Below are 19,012 nucleotides of genomic sequence, written 5' to 3' on the forward strand. Positions count from 1 at the left end.
ATATATATATATATATATATATATATATATATATATATATGTATGTATGAATGTATGTATGTATAATTTAATATAGAAGTATAATAGAAAAAAATCCTTTTGTACCTTTTCGATAATTATATTTACATTTGTTTCTTATCTGATTCAATAGGAACCGACTTCTAAAAGTAAATATATTATATTATTATGTAGTCCTCACATCCCATCAGCGATGTTTCTGACAAAAGGGAAGGAATTGCTGTTTTCTGGGTCGAAATCAATTCATCTTACACTTATAATCGGTTAGTTTGGACCTTGAAGTTATGTTGATTTTTAAAAAAAAATTATCCCCTTACATCAAGTGGCTCTAAGCCTTGTCTGGGGTGATTCTTATAAGAATGAATAACGTTAGCTCAGCTAAATCAAATTCTCTTTGATCATACGCATGAGAGATAAATTCTCGCATTCCCTCTTCCCCATCTCATCAACACCGAGATAAGTGTTAAAAGGTTTCATTTAACTGTCCCTGCGTGAAGACAATGTCTGACACAAGATCAGTTTAATATGGGGAGAGATTCATTTTCTAAAGTACCACCCAGTTATGAAAATAGCCTGTAACTTCTCTTAGTATCCTATCACGAGCTTCAGATGATAGACAATGAAAGCATTCCCTACTCTTTTCGGAGAAGGTAACACCTGGGAGGAGGATCTCCTTTAAACCGAACAGAGGTAAGTGTGAAAAGTTTCGACTGCAATTGATTTTTTTTTCATGCCACGTTGCCCATCAGCGAGTGCGCATGCGTGTTGGCCCGTAGAAAATGCAAGGAGAGGTTATTTATAGTTTTATCTGAACATGTAGTCAAACAGACATTACACTAAGGACAATACAACACAAAGAAATGGCTAAAACGACGTAAAAAATATAAATCAGTATAAATAGTTGTTAGTTATAAACATAGCGAGACTTTGTTTTTCTCTCCTCAAAAAATGTAATGCTTCGAGTATGTTTATCATTGTAGCTGTTTATGTCTATTGATAAGATGCCAATATCTCCATACGGCAATCCAGGAAACAAGGTGTGAAGCTAACTCTTTTTCAAGGTGATTTCCACTTCTGGCTGAGCTTCACTCGGGCACGATCTCTCCATTTACAATTAAAATATGGTACATGCCCTCCTTCCGGACACCACTGCTTCTTGTTCGGATTCGTGCTTTGTGACTACCCAGCAAAAAGTCGATGCGTCCACCATCATCCCCAAAATCGTTCTGTAAAATAAATAAAATAAATAGGTACATTTATTGAGTTAGCCTGTCCAAAAAGTTGCTGAAGGGTTTGAAACTTAAATAGATTTTTTTTAGTAAGACACTGGGAATTTTTTTCTAATAAAATACAAAATTACACCCAATCTTTTATATATATAAAAGGCAAAATGTGTGTTAGTGTGTGCATTTTTTTGTGTATGTCCGGCAAAGGCTTTTTGGGAGGGAGTTCTCCGGGGGGGGGGTGATTACTATGTCTTAGAACTTTTATATACTCCTTAGATTATAATATCTACGATTTGCGAAACGACGTCGTAAATATCTTTTATTTTAGCGACTTTTATGTTACAAAATTCGCGCTGTGAATTCATTTTTTCTACTACTACTACTACTACTACTACTACTACTGCTGCTGCTGCTGCTAATAATAATAATAATAATAATAATAATAATAATAATAATAATAATGATATGGCGTGATGTTTGACCTAGAAAACCATACATTGACATTCAACCACCTGCTTTTTTAAACGTTTATTTTCAGCTGTTCTCACGTCCCTACCTTCGTAGCGTCATGCTATGTCATCAGCCTATTAACTTCAAGGTTTCGGTTTCGAGCCTACCTCCCTCCGAAAACTTTTCTTTTCCATCATGTTCGCTGTTTTTTTCCGATTTTTTAAGAAGTTTAATATCGTTTTTGTTTATATTTAAACAAAGCAATTACTTCGCCTATTCTTTAGTTTCCCTTTTGTTTTGATCTACCCCAACACACACACACACACACACACCTCCAAACACACGGGAAACGCCGGGCACACCCGCTAGTTATTTATAAAATAATGTTTTTTAAATGTTACCCATTTTTAGCTTCGCATATTTGTTCTCTTTCCAAAACATTATTCCTGACAGATTGCAGAATTTCTAGATTGCGATTTAACTCCCTTATTTCGTCTTGATGTTTTCCTTCAATTCTTGCAGGGTTTGGGGTTTGTTAACATAGACTCTTTCTTTAAGATATCCCCACAAGAAAAAAAATCAAGTCTGAGGAACGTGGTGGTCATTTGACATTGCCATAGCGAGAGATAATATTCGAAGCTGAAAACGGCCAACATTTATAAGACATTATTTTTCGTAAGTAAAGATTATTTAAATTTGGCATTTTATTAAAAAACATTTCCCGATGTTTTAGTTAGATTGTGTTAAAATTACAGAAAGATATAATCAAAAATAAATAATCTATTTAAGTTCAACCCCCTTCAGTGCCATTTTGGACACACTGTATTTTTTTATTTTCATGAAATGTTATAAAAAAAAATAAAACTGAAAGACCAAAAATTGGACACCAGGCCACTCGAAAATTGAGGAGGTGGTCTATAGTTGTCCTCTTTACTGTATTTTTTGTTGATCTATGCCAGTCGTAGCTAGAGTTATCATTCACCACAATACCGCAAACACACCGGGGGTCGTCCTACGTAAGATTCCCTGAATCAAATTTATTGATATGAGAGAAATACTTACATGCAGAAAAAAAAGATATCAGCGGACGTGAACGACACACTTTCCACCATTTTGAGTCAAGTAAACTATTATTAACCGAGCCATTTGGCATAAAGGTTACAGTGTGCGCTAGTGGGCTGAAAGACCGAGGTTCAAATCTCGGTGGAGTCATACCAAATACCTAAAAATCATACTTAATAACCCTTACTAAATTACATGAGGCTTAAAAGTAACTAGAATAATCCAGAGAAAGGAAAGGTGCTCTCCCCTACATCTCAGTAAAAACTGAAAAGGGGGGGGGCGTCAGATATTAACAATTTCCATTCATCTTGGAATCTCTTTGAATCGACCGTGATTCTCAAAGAGGCGGAAGTCGGCCTTCTTCTGACTGATGAAATAAATGTGTTCTGCAAACTGATTAGTCAATGTCTAACCCAATCGCCTAACAGGGACATTTCTACGAGAAAGAACACCTCTCATTATTAATAACTGCTACATATACACCCATGTGTGTATCGTTATATGAATATGTATGTAAGTACGTCTCCTTTTTTGTTTTATTTTACTTCAGTCGAAGTTCTCAGAAGTCAAGGGGCCCACGACCTGGGGCTAACACTTGAAGTCTGTATGAGATACATAGATATTCGAATGTTCCATTAAAGTTCTTTATCTCTCAAGAACTGAATTAGTAAAGAAATTGAGAACATAATTTTCCTCTCCCCAATTAACCATTTTTATACGTTGTAGTATATATTTCATGTTGGTCTCATGGTCTTACTGGATTCCAGGACAAGAATTTATCTAGTCTGGTGGAGTATCCAGCTTCGTGCTATTACTTGGGGTAATATCACTTGGAGAAGGTGCACCATTCCTCGGAAAAGCTGTGGGGTAGCCGTAGTGAGGAGATCTTATTTGGGCTGCGAATACTATGTGATTTTGAATATTTGGTCAGGGTTTACATTTATGGAAAAAGTATCCTCATGCCAGATTGTTCTGACAAACCCCTGTACAGAGAGACCTTAGACACTCGAGGATAGTGTCTAGTAGGCATTCAAGTTCTCCCCTGTAGGCATTCAAGTTCTCCCCTACTCCATGTGTGTGAGTGTATGTGCATAAGTTAATTTTGCACATTTCTTTCTAATTCAACCTATCAAGATATGTGAAGCTTAATGCGATCAAAACTCACACTAAATCTGAACTTATTAGTTTTTGTTGCGACTTTTCTTTTTTTCTCAAAAATCAATATCTAAAATGTAGTAAACATAATGATAATTTCAATATTCTATGGGAAATCTTTTGGATAAATGTTTTATTATTATTGGCTCACAAGGAGCTTTCACACAGGTCTTCAGATATCTTTCCCTGAAAACAGCCTGTGGTGTTCCCTGGAAGCTGAGTGACAAGTCTCCCCAGGTTTCCAATACTCTCCCCCTCTTTCGATAACATTTGCAAATAAATTTGCATTATCGCAACAGCTGCTTGCCATTGATTTCTCGTTGACAGCAGCTATTGGTCTTTGCTGGGATTTGAGTGGCAATAAGCCTCTCCAAGGTCCCAGTTCTCTTCACACTTATTCGGCTGAGGTCTGGTCAGTTCCTCCTGGGCTCTACTTGGTTATTTGGTCTCGCTCTTTTTTTTTTGGGGGGGGCAGTGATGTGGCAATGGGGTAGTGTTGGGTTAGAGAACTTATGGATATTCGGTTTCAGTGTTCTTGGTTCCATGTAGTGTTTCATGTTTTGCCTTTGCAGCAGTTTGTCTGGCACGCACTTGTTGCTCCTGTACGTTAGTTACAACATTCAAGGGTTTTCCTTAATATTTCAGCTGTTTTCATTATTGTTGCTTGCTGTATTTTTCCAGTCATTCCTTTGATTCCAATTTCTCCCATTCTTTTTTCGAAGTTTTTCGGGATTGTTTTTAGTGTTCCTACTATTATGGATATTATCTTGATTTTCTTCATCTTCCATATCCCTTTCAGCTCTCTGGCTAGCTCTGTGTATTTGCTGCGTTTCTCTTTTTCTTTGATATTTATCCTGTGGTCAGCTGGAACAGTAAAGTCTACGATTTGACAGGATTTTTCTTTCTTGTTAATTATTACGACATCCGGTCTTCTTGCTTGGATGAGTACATCAGTTTGTTTGTCCATGTCCCATAGGACTTTGTGATTCTCGTTTTCAAGTACTGTTGCCGGCTTATGTTTGTACAACTTGTCTGTGCGTTCGAGAGGCAGTTGTTTGCATAATTCCCAGTGTACTACCCTTCCCACTTGGTCGTGTCTGTTCTTGTATTCCTTTTGGTCCAATTATTATTATTATTATTATTATTATTATTATTATTATTATTATTATTATTATTATTGTTGTTGTTGTTGTTAACAACAACAACAACAATAACAACATCAACAATAATAATAACAACATCAACAATAATAATAACAACAACAACAATAATAATAATAATAACAAAAACAACAACAATAATAATAATAACAATAATAATAATAATAATTCCGGTAATGCCTGCTGTATTATTCGCATGGAAGGGGAAGTTTTAAGGGAATATCAAATTCACATATGGTCCCCAGCCAAATGGAAATTCGAGCCAAAAGAAATAATATACAACGCCTAATATGGTCCTAAATGGTTATCTGTTTAATACTGGCTGAGCTCAACGTCGCTTTTTCCTTTTTTTTCTAGATCGCTTTTATACGGCGCCAATAATTTAGTCATACTGAGTTACGGCCCCTAGACCTCAAAGATTCCTCGTTTAGAAACTTAATTGCGTGTGTTTACGACTGGAATTAATAACTTTATCTTATTTCCTGATAGTTGTGTTTTATCTTTTTTTATGAATTCGCGCAAACATTTCGATAATATAATTATTTACCCATATTGACTTCATTTTTATGGATTGTAAATGAGCTCAATTGTCATTTTAAGTTATAACGTAATAATGTCTAAGAAATGGAAAAAATTTGATTATTTTTTTTTTACAATTTATGGTAGAAGTTAGAAATATTTTGCGACTGTCTAGCTCAATCAAAAACCAACCATCAGGCGTTGTCACATAATCAACCTACTCTCGTATGTGTGTGTGCGTGTGTGTGTGTGTGTGTGTGTGTGTGTGTGTGTGTGTGTGTGTGTGTGTGTGTGTGTGGATTACCCCGTGAATGGAAACTTACAATAGTATCGAGTTCCCGTCCGTTGCAGTTTACTGTTAAAGTTCCAAGATCTGAAAAATAAAAAGAAATAAAATAAAAATTATTAATAAATTAATATTAGAATATCGTTTGAAATTTGAGATGTTATTAGAAATTCAGGAAAACCTAAAACGATATTATTTTCTGTTTTTCCTTCAAAACAAATTCAGTATTCATTCAGATTGGCACTTATAAGGATAAACAAAAAAAAATGAAGAAAAACTTTTATATTGTATCTACTTGTAATGGAATGAATATATTATATTACAAAAATCACAAAAATTGATCCAGTGTTTTTTTTTTTTGTGTTTCTTTTTTTAAAAAATTTATGAATAAAAAATTTGCCATTTTATACGGATACTTGACAGACGAGGCCATGTTTTATTAGAGAACATGATAAGTGGAGATAATTAGTGATTGTTTTAATAGTTTCCACGTATATTAGGGTTGTCTCCCCTTGTCCGCCGATTCGTTGTAGCCATTTTTTTTTAACCTCGCAGACACAGAGTCAAGTTTGATTTTCTTGAATAAAAATAAACTACTTGATCAAATTACGTGACTTTTGGAATATTACATCTTTGTCCTGTGATTGTTACGTACATCATACAGATATTTCTGTATTTTCTTTAATTTTAAATGTGCCATAAGTGCCAATCTGAATGAGTACCACCAAATTCTTTATTTACCTTAAAGATATGAATGCGCAAGCTTTCAACTATATAAGGGTATTGTCGAGCAATTTTTATCTGCTTTTTTTTTTGTTTTTTTGTTTTCAGAAGCACATTTCATATATGCTAATAACGAAAAAAAAACATTAAATTTCAAGTAAAATAAACAGTAGCGACGTAATTATCATCTCGCAAATAGTAACATATCTAAACATTACAGAAAACAATAGTAAAAAAAAAACAAGAGTAAAAAAACATTCCTTTCTTCTTTCATGTTCGTAGCAACAGGCGGAATTTCTAAGAATAGAGTTTTTTTCTCAAAGAACTTCTCAACTGTATAACACATTACAATGGCTGTTTCTATGCAGACTACAATGTTACCCTCTTCAAATCAAATGTCATAAAATACAAGTAAAAACCCCTCCTCGTATGCAATCAGATTTTGTCTATTACATTCAGCAGTTTCAATCCTCTCATACTATTCTTCATTATTAAACTATCCCCCTGATTAATTCTTATCCTCAAGTGGCTTTTACCCTTGATAAATTGTGATTCGTTCGAAAAGAATATGAAAATAATGTAAAAGTAAGTATCTCTCTCTAAACAGGAGTTTAGTAGTAGTAGTAGTAGTAGTAGTAGTAGTAGTAGTAGTAGTAGTAGTAGTAGTAGTAGTCACTAGGAGTCCTCCCGCATGTCATCATCAGAGATTGCTGACTGACAACAACCGATATGGTGTTTCTCTGGAGTCCATGTGATAAGCCTCCCAGATTTCCAATACTCTCCACCTCTTTCGATAACATTTGCAAATAAATTTGCGTTATCGCAACAGCTGCTTACCGTTGATTTCTCGCTGGCAGCAGCCATTGGTCTCCACTGGAATTTTAGTGGCAATAAGCGTCCCCAAGGTCCCAGTTCTCTTCGCCCTTGTCCAACGGAGGTCTGGTCAGCGCTCTCTCCTCGGTCTTTTCTTCCTGCTTGACCCTTCTCGACGATTTGGCATCACCCTTATTATTATTGTTATATTTACTCACTAGGAGTAGTCACACAGGTCATTATCAAAGATTTCTCTTTGAGAACAACTTATCTGGAATCTAAGTGGCAACAAGTCTCCCCATATTTCCACTACACTACATCCTTTTTCGATAACATTTGCAGACGAATTTGTGTTATTGCAGCAGCAAATTACCGTTGATTTCTCGTTGGCAGCGACCATTGAGCTTCACTAGAATTTGTTTGGCAAATAAGCCTCCCTAAGGTCCGAGTTCTCTTTGCACTCATTCAGCGAAGATCTCGCTAGTGCTTTCTCTCCTCAGACTTTCCATCGTTCTTGACCCTCACTGATTTGGTGTGGCGCCAGTTTATGGTAACATATATGAAAAAAAAAAAGTAGCGGAAGGCAGAACCATAGGAGTGTTAACTTACAATTATACCGTTTCAGTTTTCATGATTCAATGTGATCGGGTTTATATACATCGAAAGAGACACGTGCTATGTTTTCATCAGAACACATGCCATTGTACTTGCAAAACAGTCACAAAAATGCAACAGTGCGGCGATGGGACAGAGGATAGAGCTTGGCTGGTAGTGCGGGAACTATTTTTTATTACATTTTCACCCCAAACAAGAACCAGTGCCACTTTGATGTAGGGGGCTACCATCAAGGACATTAGTTGAAGGGATACTATGTAGGGAGTTGAGCAGCAAGATGTCTGTTCACATTACACTTGAACTTCTTCATGTGAGTATAGTTGGCGAAACAAGAACCCAGAAGGGAATTCTAAAGTCTAACAGTTTTGGGGAAGAATCTATTCAAGTAGAAGGCTTTCGTACATCTATGGATCTTTACTGTGTAGGGGTGGGATTTTGCTGCTTGTTGGTTTGTAGTGGGTATTTACGTCGAGGGGGTACAGGACTTGTAGTTCGGCGGAGCATTCTCCATTAGAATACTTGTAAAACAGGCAGAGGGATGCAACATTTCGTCGATGGGGCAGAGGTTGAAGCTTAGATGACAGTTCAGGACCTATCAGGTTGACGACCCTGTCCAGGAGTGAAAGACTAATAGCAGATGTACCAGCCCAAATATACTCCATACATGGGTGAATAATGGCCTTGTAGAGGTACAGGATACTTTCAGGCGTAAGTAACTTTCTAGCACGGTAGAGAGTACCCACCTTCTTCACAACAGCCTTGGCAATGCTCTCGGTGTATCTGTTCCAACTCATGTTTACTGCGAACGTTAAACCAAGGAGTTCGAACGAAGTACTTTTAGGTAATGTAGCTTTAGTCATAGCTATTGGTGGTTGAAAAAGTTTCTTGTAATTATTAAAGCTTAGTTTTGGCAGCATTGAACGTTACTATCCATTTTTGACTCTATTCAACTACGGACTGGAGACCTTCCTCTAGGGTTTCCACCATTGCTTTGGATATGTGTTTATTTGTTTGCCCCTTCTGCCTGTTATAGAGTTCGTGTTGTCATCTCATAGACTATTTCATCAGGGAGGTCATTTATGAATATCAGGAATAATAAATGTCCAAGGATCGACCTCTGAGTTACACCCGCATTTATATCATATTGTCTGGACATACGACCATCGAGGACAACCTGGATTTGTCTCTTATTTAAGAAGGATTTAATTATGTTAAGTATTTATCCAGTAATACCATAAAATCTGATTTTCATGAAAAAAAAAACCATCATCGTGCCATACCCTGTCAAAAGCCTTAAATATATCTAAGGTTACTGACAGCCCCTAGCCTGCCGTATTCAGTGCATTATATTTGAAATTCTTTTTCAACCCTGTCTATGAGTGGGACACTAGTGGTTTAATCCGTAGTTACCCTTCATGTATCATCTAAAAAGCTTTCCTTTTATTTCCTTTATCGAGGCAATGTTTTAGTAAAATACTAAATTGAATAAGAATTTTTATACATAACTTTTGTTACAGCCAATCGTAGGTTTAGAAACTAAAGACGTTCACACTTTAAAAAAAAAGAAATAAAATAAAAATAAAAAAAAACGCTGGGTTGCGTCATTGCACAAAAGCTTCTGTCGCGGTCAATCAGAATTGATCCGTAGTTGTTTGAGTGTCACTGATGTCGACTGCTGATCGACTGACAACCGGATTCGCTCAGTTTGTCCATTTCTGTCTACGCATGCAACGCAGAATCATTTCTTTTGAACGCCTTCTGAACAGGAAATAACCGTTTCATTCTATATTTTTGGTCATCATCATCATCATCATCATCATCATCATCATCATCATCATCATCACAAGTACTGTATTATCAATACTAATACTATCATCATCATCACAAGTACTGTATTATCAATACTAAAACTATTATTACCATTATCATTATCATTATTATTATTATGATTATTATTACTACTATTGTTAGCAACAGCAATAATATTTTGGCTTAAATACATAACGTAAGCGTTAAGTTTGCTGACGTACGTTATCACACCAAACCCGTCACCCAATATGTTGAAGTCAAATGATGATTTCATGACAACAAAACAGATATTAATTATCCGCCACGAATGAGGTAATGCCAGGGAAGATGGTTTCATGACTACTGGACCTGTAGTCCATTACCTCTATCATTTGAAATGAAATTCTTCTAGTATATATATATATGTAACTGGCAATATATATATATATATATATATATATATATATATATATATATATATATGACCCAAACAAAACAAACACGCATATGTACACATATATATACAAACTCATATATATGCATATATATACACACATACTCACACACACAAATATATATATATACATATACACACACATATATATATATACATATATATATGCGTGTATATATATATATATATATATATATATATATATATATATATATATATATATATATATATACATGTATATATGTACGTGTGTGTGTGTGTGTGAGTGTGAGAAAAATAAAATACAAACGATGGTTGATGTTATGTGAATGAGAAGGAAAACCTAAAATTAATAAATGCTAATCAACGTTTCGTCCATATTTTAGGGGACATCATCAGGATACTGATGAGAGAGTGGATAAGGATACATTGTTTTATAGAGAAATTGTGGAGGAAAATGGACAGAAAACTATGAAAAAAAACTAAGGGACCAGGACACCATTTAACTTTTAAAATAGAGACACCATATGAAAGTAAATATGTGATACACAGAGTTATTCCTAACAATGGTGCAACAGATGTTGTTCATGCAAAGCATGTGATGGATGTTAAAACACAATCAAGGCCATCCTTGTTGACAACAGTGATGCCAACACAAGTTATGAAGGTGGAATGGTGGCAATTTTAGAGAAATTTTTTTTTTAAATCTTCATATAATTGGTTGCTCTTTGCACTATAACGAACTACTTTTCAGGGCTCTTTTTAAAAACATGGATGGTTGCACAAAAGGCCCTACAACATTCAGCGGGCCCTGGGGAAATTATGCTCAAATGATTGTTATGATTTATCCCAAATATTATTTTCCACTATTAGCAGTCCTCTGGATTCAATTTTGAAAATTGATGAAATAAATGATCTCAGTTGTGACCAAAGATTACTGTATGAATACACAGTAATTATTTCTAGAGGTAAGGTTGACTCTAGATATGCTTCGTGGAAAATTGGTCCTCTAAATCAGGCAAGATGGCTAACTTTAGCCATCAGGCTCATGTGTTTATTGCCTCGTGGTGCATACCTACAAAAGTTCACAACAAAACTCCAGAGGTTAAAATTTTTTATTGTAAATGTATATGACATTTGTTGGTGTGAAATTAAAAAAAAATAACAACTTCTACAATCAGCAATTGCATATTTTAATATGACCCAGAAGATAAAGGAGCAGCCTCATGACAACAGCAGATCGCATTAAAAAAACATATAAGGTAATGCATTTTGTTTACTGCCTGAAAACATTCTATATTCAATGGTCAAATCTGAGGAAGTTGAAGTAAGAGAAGAAGCTTTAAAAAGAATTTTGGCCATTAGGTAAGTAAACGTTTATTCATATATCAATGACTCAATTATTTATTCTAATTTATATAAACATTTTTAAGATTTTATCTAATTTGACCATAATTGTTAAAGCAGTACACATTGAATTTTTTAATATTCAATTATTTTTTATATCCTTTCAGGAGCGGGGAGTTAACCAAGAAACGATTAAAAAGAATACCAAATATTAATTTTGATGCGACTCATTAGACACAATTAATAGATTTGACATTGTGTGGTATTTTTAAACCACCAATGACGAAAGATTTTTTTGATTCTGAACTTCGAGAATCATTATTTAATGGAAAGAAGCTTGACTTGCCAGATTTGCCATCACATTCTCAGGGGTGGAACGGCAGTCAAGTTAACAACGGAAGCATCACAAGTTGTATATGGTTTTGAATCAGGACATCGACACATCACAGCCAAAGTTTGGAGTCAGAAATTGGGACCGTCATTTTTGTCTAAGGGCTATTATATGGAGCAATTTTACTCTATATATTAAGCTCTATCAAAATAATGTTTCTCTTTTCCTTATTTGTTTGTTTGTTATATTTTTACTTATAACAGATAAAATCAATTTTAAGATATTGAAATATTACTGCTTAATTCATAACATGAAAATACAGTTTGCTAATGAAACTCTATGATAAATGGAGAACTTTTCAATCATCTCAACAAAAATAATCTTTTCAGTGGCATGCAATATGGTGTCCACTCTGAGATCAACAGCTGATGTGCTAATTGTGATATCACACAGAATCAGTGAATTTATTGACGAAGGGTTCATTTTTAGAGCGGTAGCTCTTAGTATTTCTAAGGCATTTGATGGGGTCTGACACAGAGGTTTACTTCATAAAATTTCTAGCTATGGAATAGCTGGAAATGTCCTCTCAAGCATGAAATCCTTTCACTCTGATGGGTCTATTAAAGTGGTCGTTAATGTACAGAAATACGTAGGATACAATATTAATGCTGACATGCCTCAGATCTATATTGTGCCCAACTCTTCCTTATCTTTATCAAGGACCTCAAAAACCATAGTCTCCAATCATTTGTCGACATCTCTGCAGACAATATTACCATCTATGGCAACACTACAAAAGCCGAAAAAGATCTGAAGTTTTCTTATTCTCTCTCCTCTGACCTTGTGCTGCAATGGGGTAAGGAATTGCTGGTCAGCTTTAATACATCCAAAACCAAACTGCTATCTGTTAACCACTAACGCTTATATCCCCAGTTTACCCCAATTGAGATAAACATCTCTTGCCTTGATGAAGTACCCTGTTTTGACAGACTTCTGGGACTCACTTTTACCCTGGATCTGAATGAAATACCTACATCAGATCCCTAACTATTCAAGGAAGTATCTCACTCCCGCCGCCATCCTCAAATATGTTCTAAGAGAGAGAGTACTGCTGCCATATCTGGATTCGAGCTCCAAAGAATACTCTTTCTTGTCTTAACAGAATGCAAAACTTCTACTTAATAGTTAACCCTTATCTTAGAGTTGCCACAAAGCCTTGATAAGTGGTGACCCTCAAAGTAAAAAAAATGAAAAGAGGGGGGGGAGCAGATTTTCAATTTGATGATTATTTATGATTTGTTATATTAATATTATTTTTATAGAATAAAAAGACATCTCCTGATTTGAAATACTGATATTTTGGGTATTCACACGAATATTCAAGACAAACCTTGCAAAAACGAAGAATTTTCAGTATATTTTTGTCTACGACTTTGATACAGAACGCGCAAAAAATTGCTCAAGCATTTGATCTAATTTTTTGCATGAGTACTTAATAAGTTTAAACGCAACTTTCGGTAAGTTCCATTTTTTAATATTCTGAGAAAAGTGAAAAATTGATCAACATTTATATATATATATATATATATATATATATATATATATATATATATATATATATAAACATACATATATACAAATATATATACATGCCTATGCATATATTTACACACACGCACACACATATACAGAAATACCTTTTGGTCTTTATTAGAGTAGAGGATTAATGCGTTAATAAACCAAATCTGTTGATAGCCATTGTTTACTCAATATAATACATGCTTATGTTTATCTTAAAAGATTTGTTTATTAAGCCTATTTTCCTGAACAATGCAATGAGAGAACCAAACATTGTTCGATTTCACAACCTCCTAAAAGTCAATAATGATAAAACAAGTCAAGTCATGAATATCAGATGCACCGATTGGAAATCGAATCGGTTATTAAGAAGTTCGATTTTTATGGACACAAGTTGTTGCATGTTTCCTTTTTTTGTTTTTGTTGCGAATGCATGTATACGTTATTCTAAAGATTTCGTTTTGACTTTCATTTCCAAGGACGACCACCTTACAAAACAAAAAATCCTTGGGACAAGTGTGATGATATTGTGAAAACTAAATCAATAGAATTGAACGAAGGCTCCACATTTGCTCATGTGTGGCAACTCTGACAAAGAAGTCACGAATGAGTTCTATTTCATATTGCCTGAGATCGTAAACTTACTTACATCAAAGAAAAGGGCAATCAATCTTTAAGTGGTTAGTCATCCTTTTTATCATCGTGTTTGCTCTTGTCGAAAAAATAAAGACAAAGGGCGGCTTAAAAGAACTATGCAATGTGAAATGTAAGTATACATACAAAGTGGAACAGTAGTATTGTCGCCATAGAAAAAACGACATGATTCCATTTCCGTTTGATAAAAACCGTTTTTTTCTCTTTGTTTTTTTTGTTGTTGTTATTGTAGACTATGTACTAGTTGAGCAATTGTCTACAAATTCTAAGAGCGATAGGAACCTTCTATCTTGCCTGAAAGTGACACAATGTTCAACGCGCGAAATCGGAGATACGCTGCTGTACAACTCATGTTCTCTACCGATCCAAGTCATGACAAACGGGACCATTTGCAGCACCCTCAAGATGCGCCGCTTGATTGCCATGAATAACATTTACGTGACCGGATACGGTTGTAGTCTTTGATGCGGTATTAAGTGAAGGCTTGAAAGTGTACCTAGATGTGCTGACGAGTGTGGTGATCTAGTGGTGCAATCAGGTGGCCGCTGGCAGACCCTGTATGTGGCAACAGGACTCGGTGCCGGCCCACAAGTCCAAAGAGACCTGACCTAGACTTGGCTTCAGAAAGAGTGCTACGATTTTGTACCCTTCTCTCACTGACCCCCACCCTCTTTCTCCGATCTGAACACGCTGGACTACTTCGTTTGGTCATACGTCGAGAACATCACGAACATGACTTCCACAACACCAAAGCCAGCCTGATCGCCGTCATCCGCCGAGTATTCGCCGAGCTCCCACTGGCGCTTGTGGAAAAGGTATGCTCCAAATTCCGAACCCGTATTGAAATGGTTATTGAGGCTGAATGCGGCTACATTGAATAGATGTCAGCTCTACTACATAATCAAGTTATCTGAATTGATTTTTTTCAAAAAAAGTTTTCAAATAAAGCTGTAGTGTTTGTTTTCTTTAGGGCGATACTTTTATAGTTCCACACTGTACATACACAGCTATATTTCAAATAGACAAATGGCAATAACATAAGTGAGACAAAATTACCATTTAGACTTATATTCGATAACCACAAATGAATTATTCTGAATTGTTATTTTAATTAGTTAAGTGGGTAATTAAGTGTTCTTTTATAATAGGAAAGAGAATAAAATAATCAACTTTGTATGTTTGCGGTCGTTTCAATGCTGTTTTATTTATTTATTTCATTATTTATTGATTCTTCTTGTGTGGAGATGTTGGAAAAAGTAAGAGTTGTTGAAGAGCGTCTTGTATGCCAGTTGAGACACTAATAGGTGTGTCTTTTGGCATTATAAGAGCATTTTTGTTTAGATGTAACCATGGAAAGGAATTGTTTATCCTAATTATAAATATCAAGCCTAATCGGCATTATTTAACCATATCCTGGGTGAAACTATTTAACTATATTAAAATAGAAAGCATATGATTAGCAAACCCACACAAAAGCAATGAAACATTATCGATAAAATCAGGTAAAGTTATTAATGGTTCCTTTTCTTATTAAACGACATGAAAAAGCAAAGCAAGAATAATCGTTAAAGATCTTGTTCGTCAATCAAAATGCCCGCCTGATGTTGGGTTTTACGTAAAAACTAGAACTGAATGAAACTGAAACGAAACACGAAACTAGCCGACTAAAAAGAAAACGAGTTCATATGAAATAAAATCGTGAGTAATTATTGACAAAATTATTTTATTTTCAAATTAAAGGCCTGTCAGCGGTTTCAAAAGTCTGCAATGACTTTTTGGACACCCTAAAGCCTGCAAGAATTTAAGGAAAATATCAGGAACGAGGTAAGGGAGTTAAATCTCAATTCAGAGATTCTGTAATCTGTCATGAATAATGTTTTGGAAAGAGCACAAATATGTGAAGCTGAAAATGGACACCATTTAACAGATATTTTTCATAAATAAAGATCGTTTGAATTTGCATTTTTATTTTAAATATCCCAATGCCTTAGCTAGATTGTTTTAAAATTACAGAAAGATATCATCAAAAGTAAAGAATCTATTTAACATCCTGTAGAAGAAACGTGATTTTCAGAACATATTCTCTCTCTCTCTCTCACTCTCTCTCACTCTTTCTCTCTCTCTTTTTCTTTCTCTCTCTCTCTTTCTTTCTCTCTCTCACTCTTTCTCTCTCTCTCTCTCTCTCTCTCTCTCTCTCTCTCTCTCTCTCTCTGTTATAAAATGTGTTGAGTATGTTTAACTGTACTTCATAGAACACAGAAAGGAGTCAACAAAAATATGTAAAAATAAATAACACACACACACACACATACACATACACACACACACACACACACATATATATATATATATATATATATATATATAATAAACTTACTCTTCTACCTACATGGATAAGTTTGTTTTTGTTTGTTTTAACATATTTTAAGGCGTGTTTTGGATCGAAACAAATCGCGTGTCCACTCTGTTGAGCTGGTAATTAAAGATAATGAGGTTACATGAGAACCCTTAATATTCGCTCAAAAGTCAAAAATTAAATACTGGTAGAAGATACCATTCTCACACGATTCGTAACAATTATAATTTAATAATTATTAAACGTGTTTGTATTAAAACGAAGTAAAATTGTGACATCTTTAGATTACTTGAAAAATGTAAGCCTTATTGAAACTTATTCGAATGTTCGAACTCTTAACATGTATTTCTGTAAAACATGAAAAACATTGACGTTATATAACGCTGCCTGTACTATTATATAAAAATAACTTCTTCTGTGTGTTTGTCTCTGTGTGTCTATGTGTGAGTTCGTTGCTTGTAGACTCAAAAACAGCTGGGTCGATTTTTATGAAATTTCGCACAAAGGTATTTCATGTGTTTGGCTGTGTTCTTAGATAAGATTTATATCGGAATGTCTTCGATAAGTATCGATAATTGATAATCGAAATAATCCGATGAAAGAAATAACAGACTATTTTGACCAAAGTTAACACCTTACACAGCCTAACATTACAAGTGCACTTAAGAAATTTTATTACCACATAAACTTGAAAACCCAACATATAAAATCAACAGCACGTTATTTGATATGACAAATGAGTATTCGAAATGAATGTTTCTGTTTAAAGCACAATTGCACCATGATACTTGATTTTAAATCTTAAATTTAAATTCAAGCCATAACCACCAGTAAGACAGTAAGGCCAGACATATAAAATAATCAGTAGGTTCTTTTATATGACAGGGTCGCGTTCGAAATGAATGTTTCTGCTTAGAGCACAATTGAACCATGATACCTGACTTTTGCATTTTAAACTTTAATGCAAGCTACTGTACATAAAAATTAATTTAAGAAAACAACAGTAAGTTCTCTACGGTGCAATGTAAACTACAACGTATTGTGAACTAAGACTGCGGGGAACATATGAAGCTTTTTCCCGGTACAACACGATGGATTCCCAAGTAGAGCATGCAATCAATCGATTTAATTGAAAATGGGTGATTTTACCGATTTCGATGACAATAAGAATATAGGAGTGAAACATTCGTTGATGATCATCATTCAATACCGGAAATGCAATGGATTATTCAAGAAAAAGTAGCTTTAAATAACCTGAAATCATTATCGCGTGCTTAATTTCTCGTTTTATTTGATGAGTGAAAAAGAGCCGTCACGAATAAGCCAGTCGGCGAGAGCAGAATTCTTCCGTTGCGCAGAATTGGAATGAGACACCGCTGTTCGTTTGGAGATAATGAACAGTTTCGAATTCATGGAAATGTAATCTATTTCCCAGAGCCGGCGAATCTGATGCAGAGCAAATTGATTTCATTAATTGTTGTTGTTGTTGTTGGAATGACCGCGAGAAATGTTTTGATTGGCTTTCCAAACACTCTATTCCCACCGCGAGGCTGGACGGCGAATCTTTATAATATAAACAACGTTTAGCCTAATCTTTCCGAACCACTAAACTGAACTTCGAATGCTTCAAGCAAAATTATGTTCTTATGTATTTTTTGGATGATTCCGATATCTATTCTGATTCGGGTTGGGTTTTTTTTTTTTGTTGGTTTTTTTTTTTTTTTTGGTTTCAAAAACTTTCGATTTTCTTCAGATACATATTTTCGAACTCGAGAATCTTTATGTTGAATTTGGAAACCGGCACGTAATTCTGAACTGAAGTTTTATCTAATCAACGAGAATGTATTGTTTTTTTTGTTTTGTTTTTTGTTTTTTTACACAGACATCACCACATTATCAAGGCCAAGAGGCCACTCGAGGATAAGGGTTAAAGAGTGTATAGTAGAAATTGGACAATATAGTAATCATTAGTAATGGAAATTCGGTAAATTTGTTAATTTATATGGAACGGCTCATTAAGAACTTGTTTACGTTAGACTTGAAGACAACCATATTGTAGTCAGCCGGAAAGCAGGAAAACGGAAGACAATTCCACAGGCGTGCAGTTCTAAGAAAGAAGATTTGTTCATGGAATCTACGTTTAGGTTTAGGCACAGATAAAGAGTGGGGGAAATTATTGATAGTGTTTTCAGCCAGACGAGTGTTTCTTGTGAAATTTTGGCGAGGCGGGATCATAGACTGAAGCTCAGTCGAACACTTTCCATGAAAATAACGATACATCAGAGACAAACTCGCAACATCTCTTCTATTGCAGGGAAGAGAAAAGGACATCTCCTACGAGGCTACGAAGTCTATTTTGAACTCTATCAAGGCAGGACAAGTCCTTTCTAGCAGCTCCTGCCCAGATGTGGCAACGGTATTCCATCCTTGGACGTACCTGGCTCTTATATAGATAGAGAATTGCATCAGCAGTGAGATATCTACTAGATTGATAGAAA

At 35.0% G+C, this 19,012-nt stretch overlaps 1 protein-coding gene across 1 annotated transcript in view; it reads right to left on the reverse strand.

The window, feature by feature from the left end:
* Positions 1–127: 127 nt before the first annotated feature.
* LOC145287958 (fas apoptotic inhibitory molecule 1-like) overlaps positions 128–19,012 on the reverse strand; it is a 169,837-nt gene continuing 150,952 nt past the window's right edge. Inside the window, exons 3-4 of the mRNA XM_080135908.1 lie at positions 5,914–5,963; positions 128–1,244 (exon numbers count right to left, since the gene is read on the reverse strand). Coding sequence (XP_079992034.1) covers positions 1,104–1,244; positions 5,914–5,963 — 191 coding nt within the window. The 3' untranslated portion in view covers positions 128–1,103. The remainder of the gene's footprint in view (positions 1,245–5,913; positions 5,964–19,012) is intronic.

This window comes from Euprymna scolopes, chromosome 11 (assembly GCF_053919585.1).
Source record: "Euprymna scolopes isolate OS-2025 chromosome 11, ASM5391958v1, whole genome shotgun sequence".
In the NCBI taxonomy this organism is placed as follows: Eukaryota; Metazoa; Mollusca; class Cephalopoda; order Sepiida; family Sepiolidae; genus Euprymna; species Euprymna scolopes.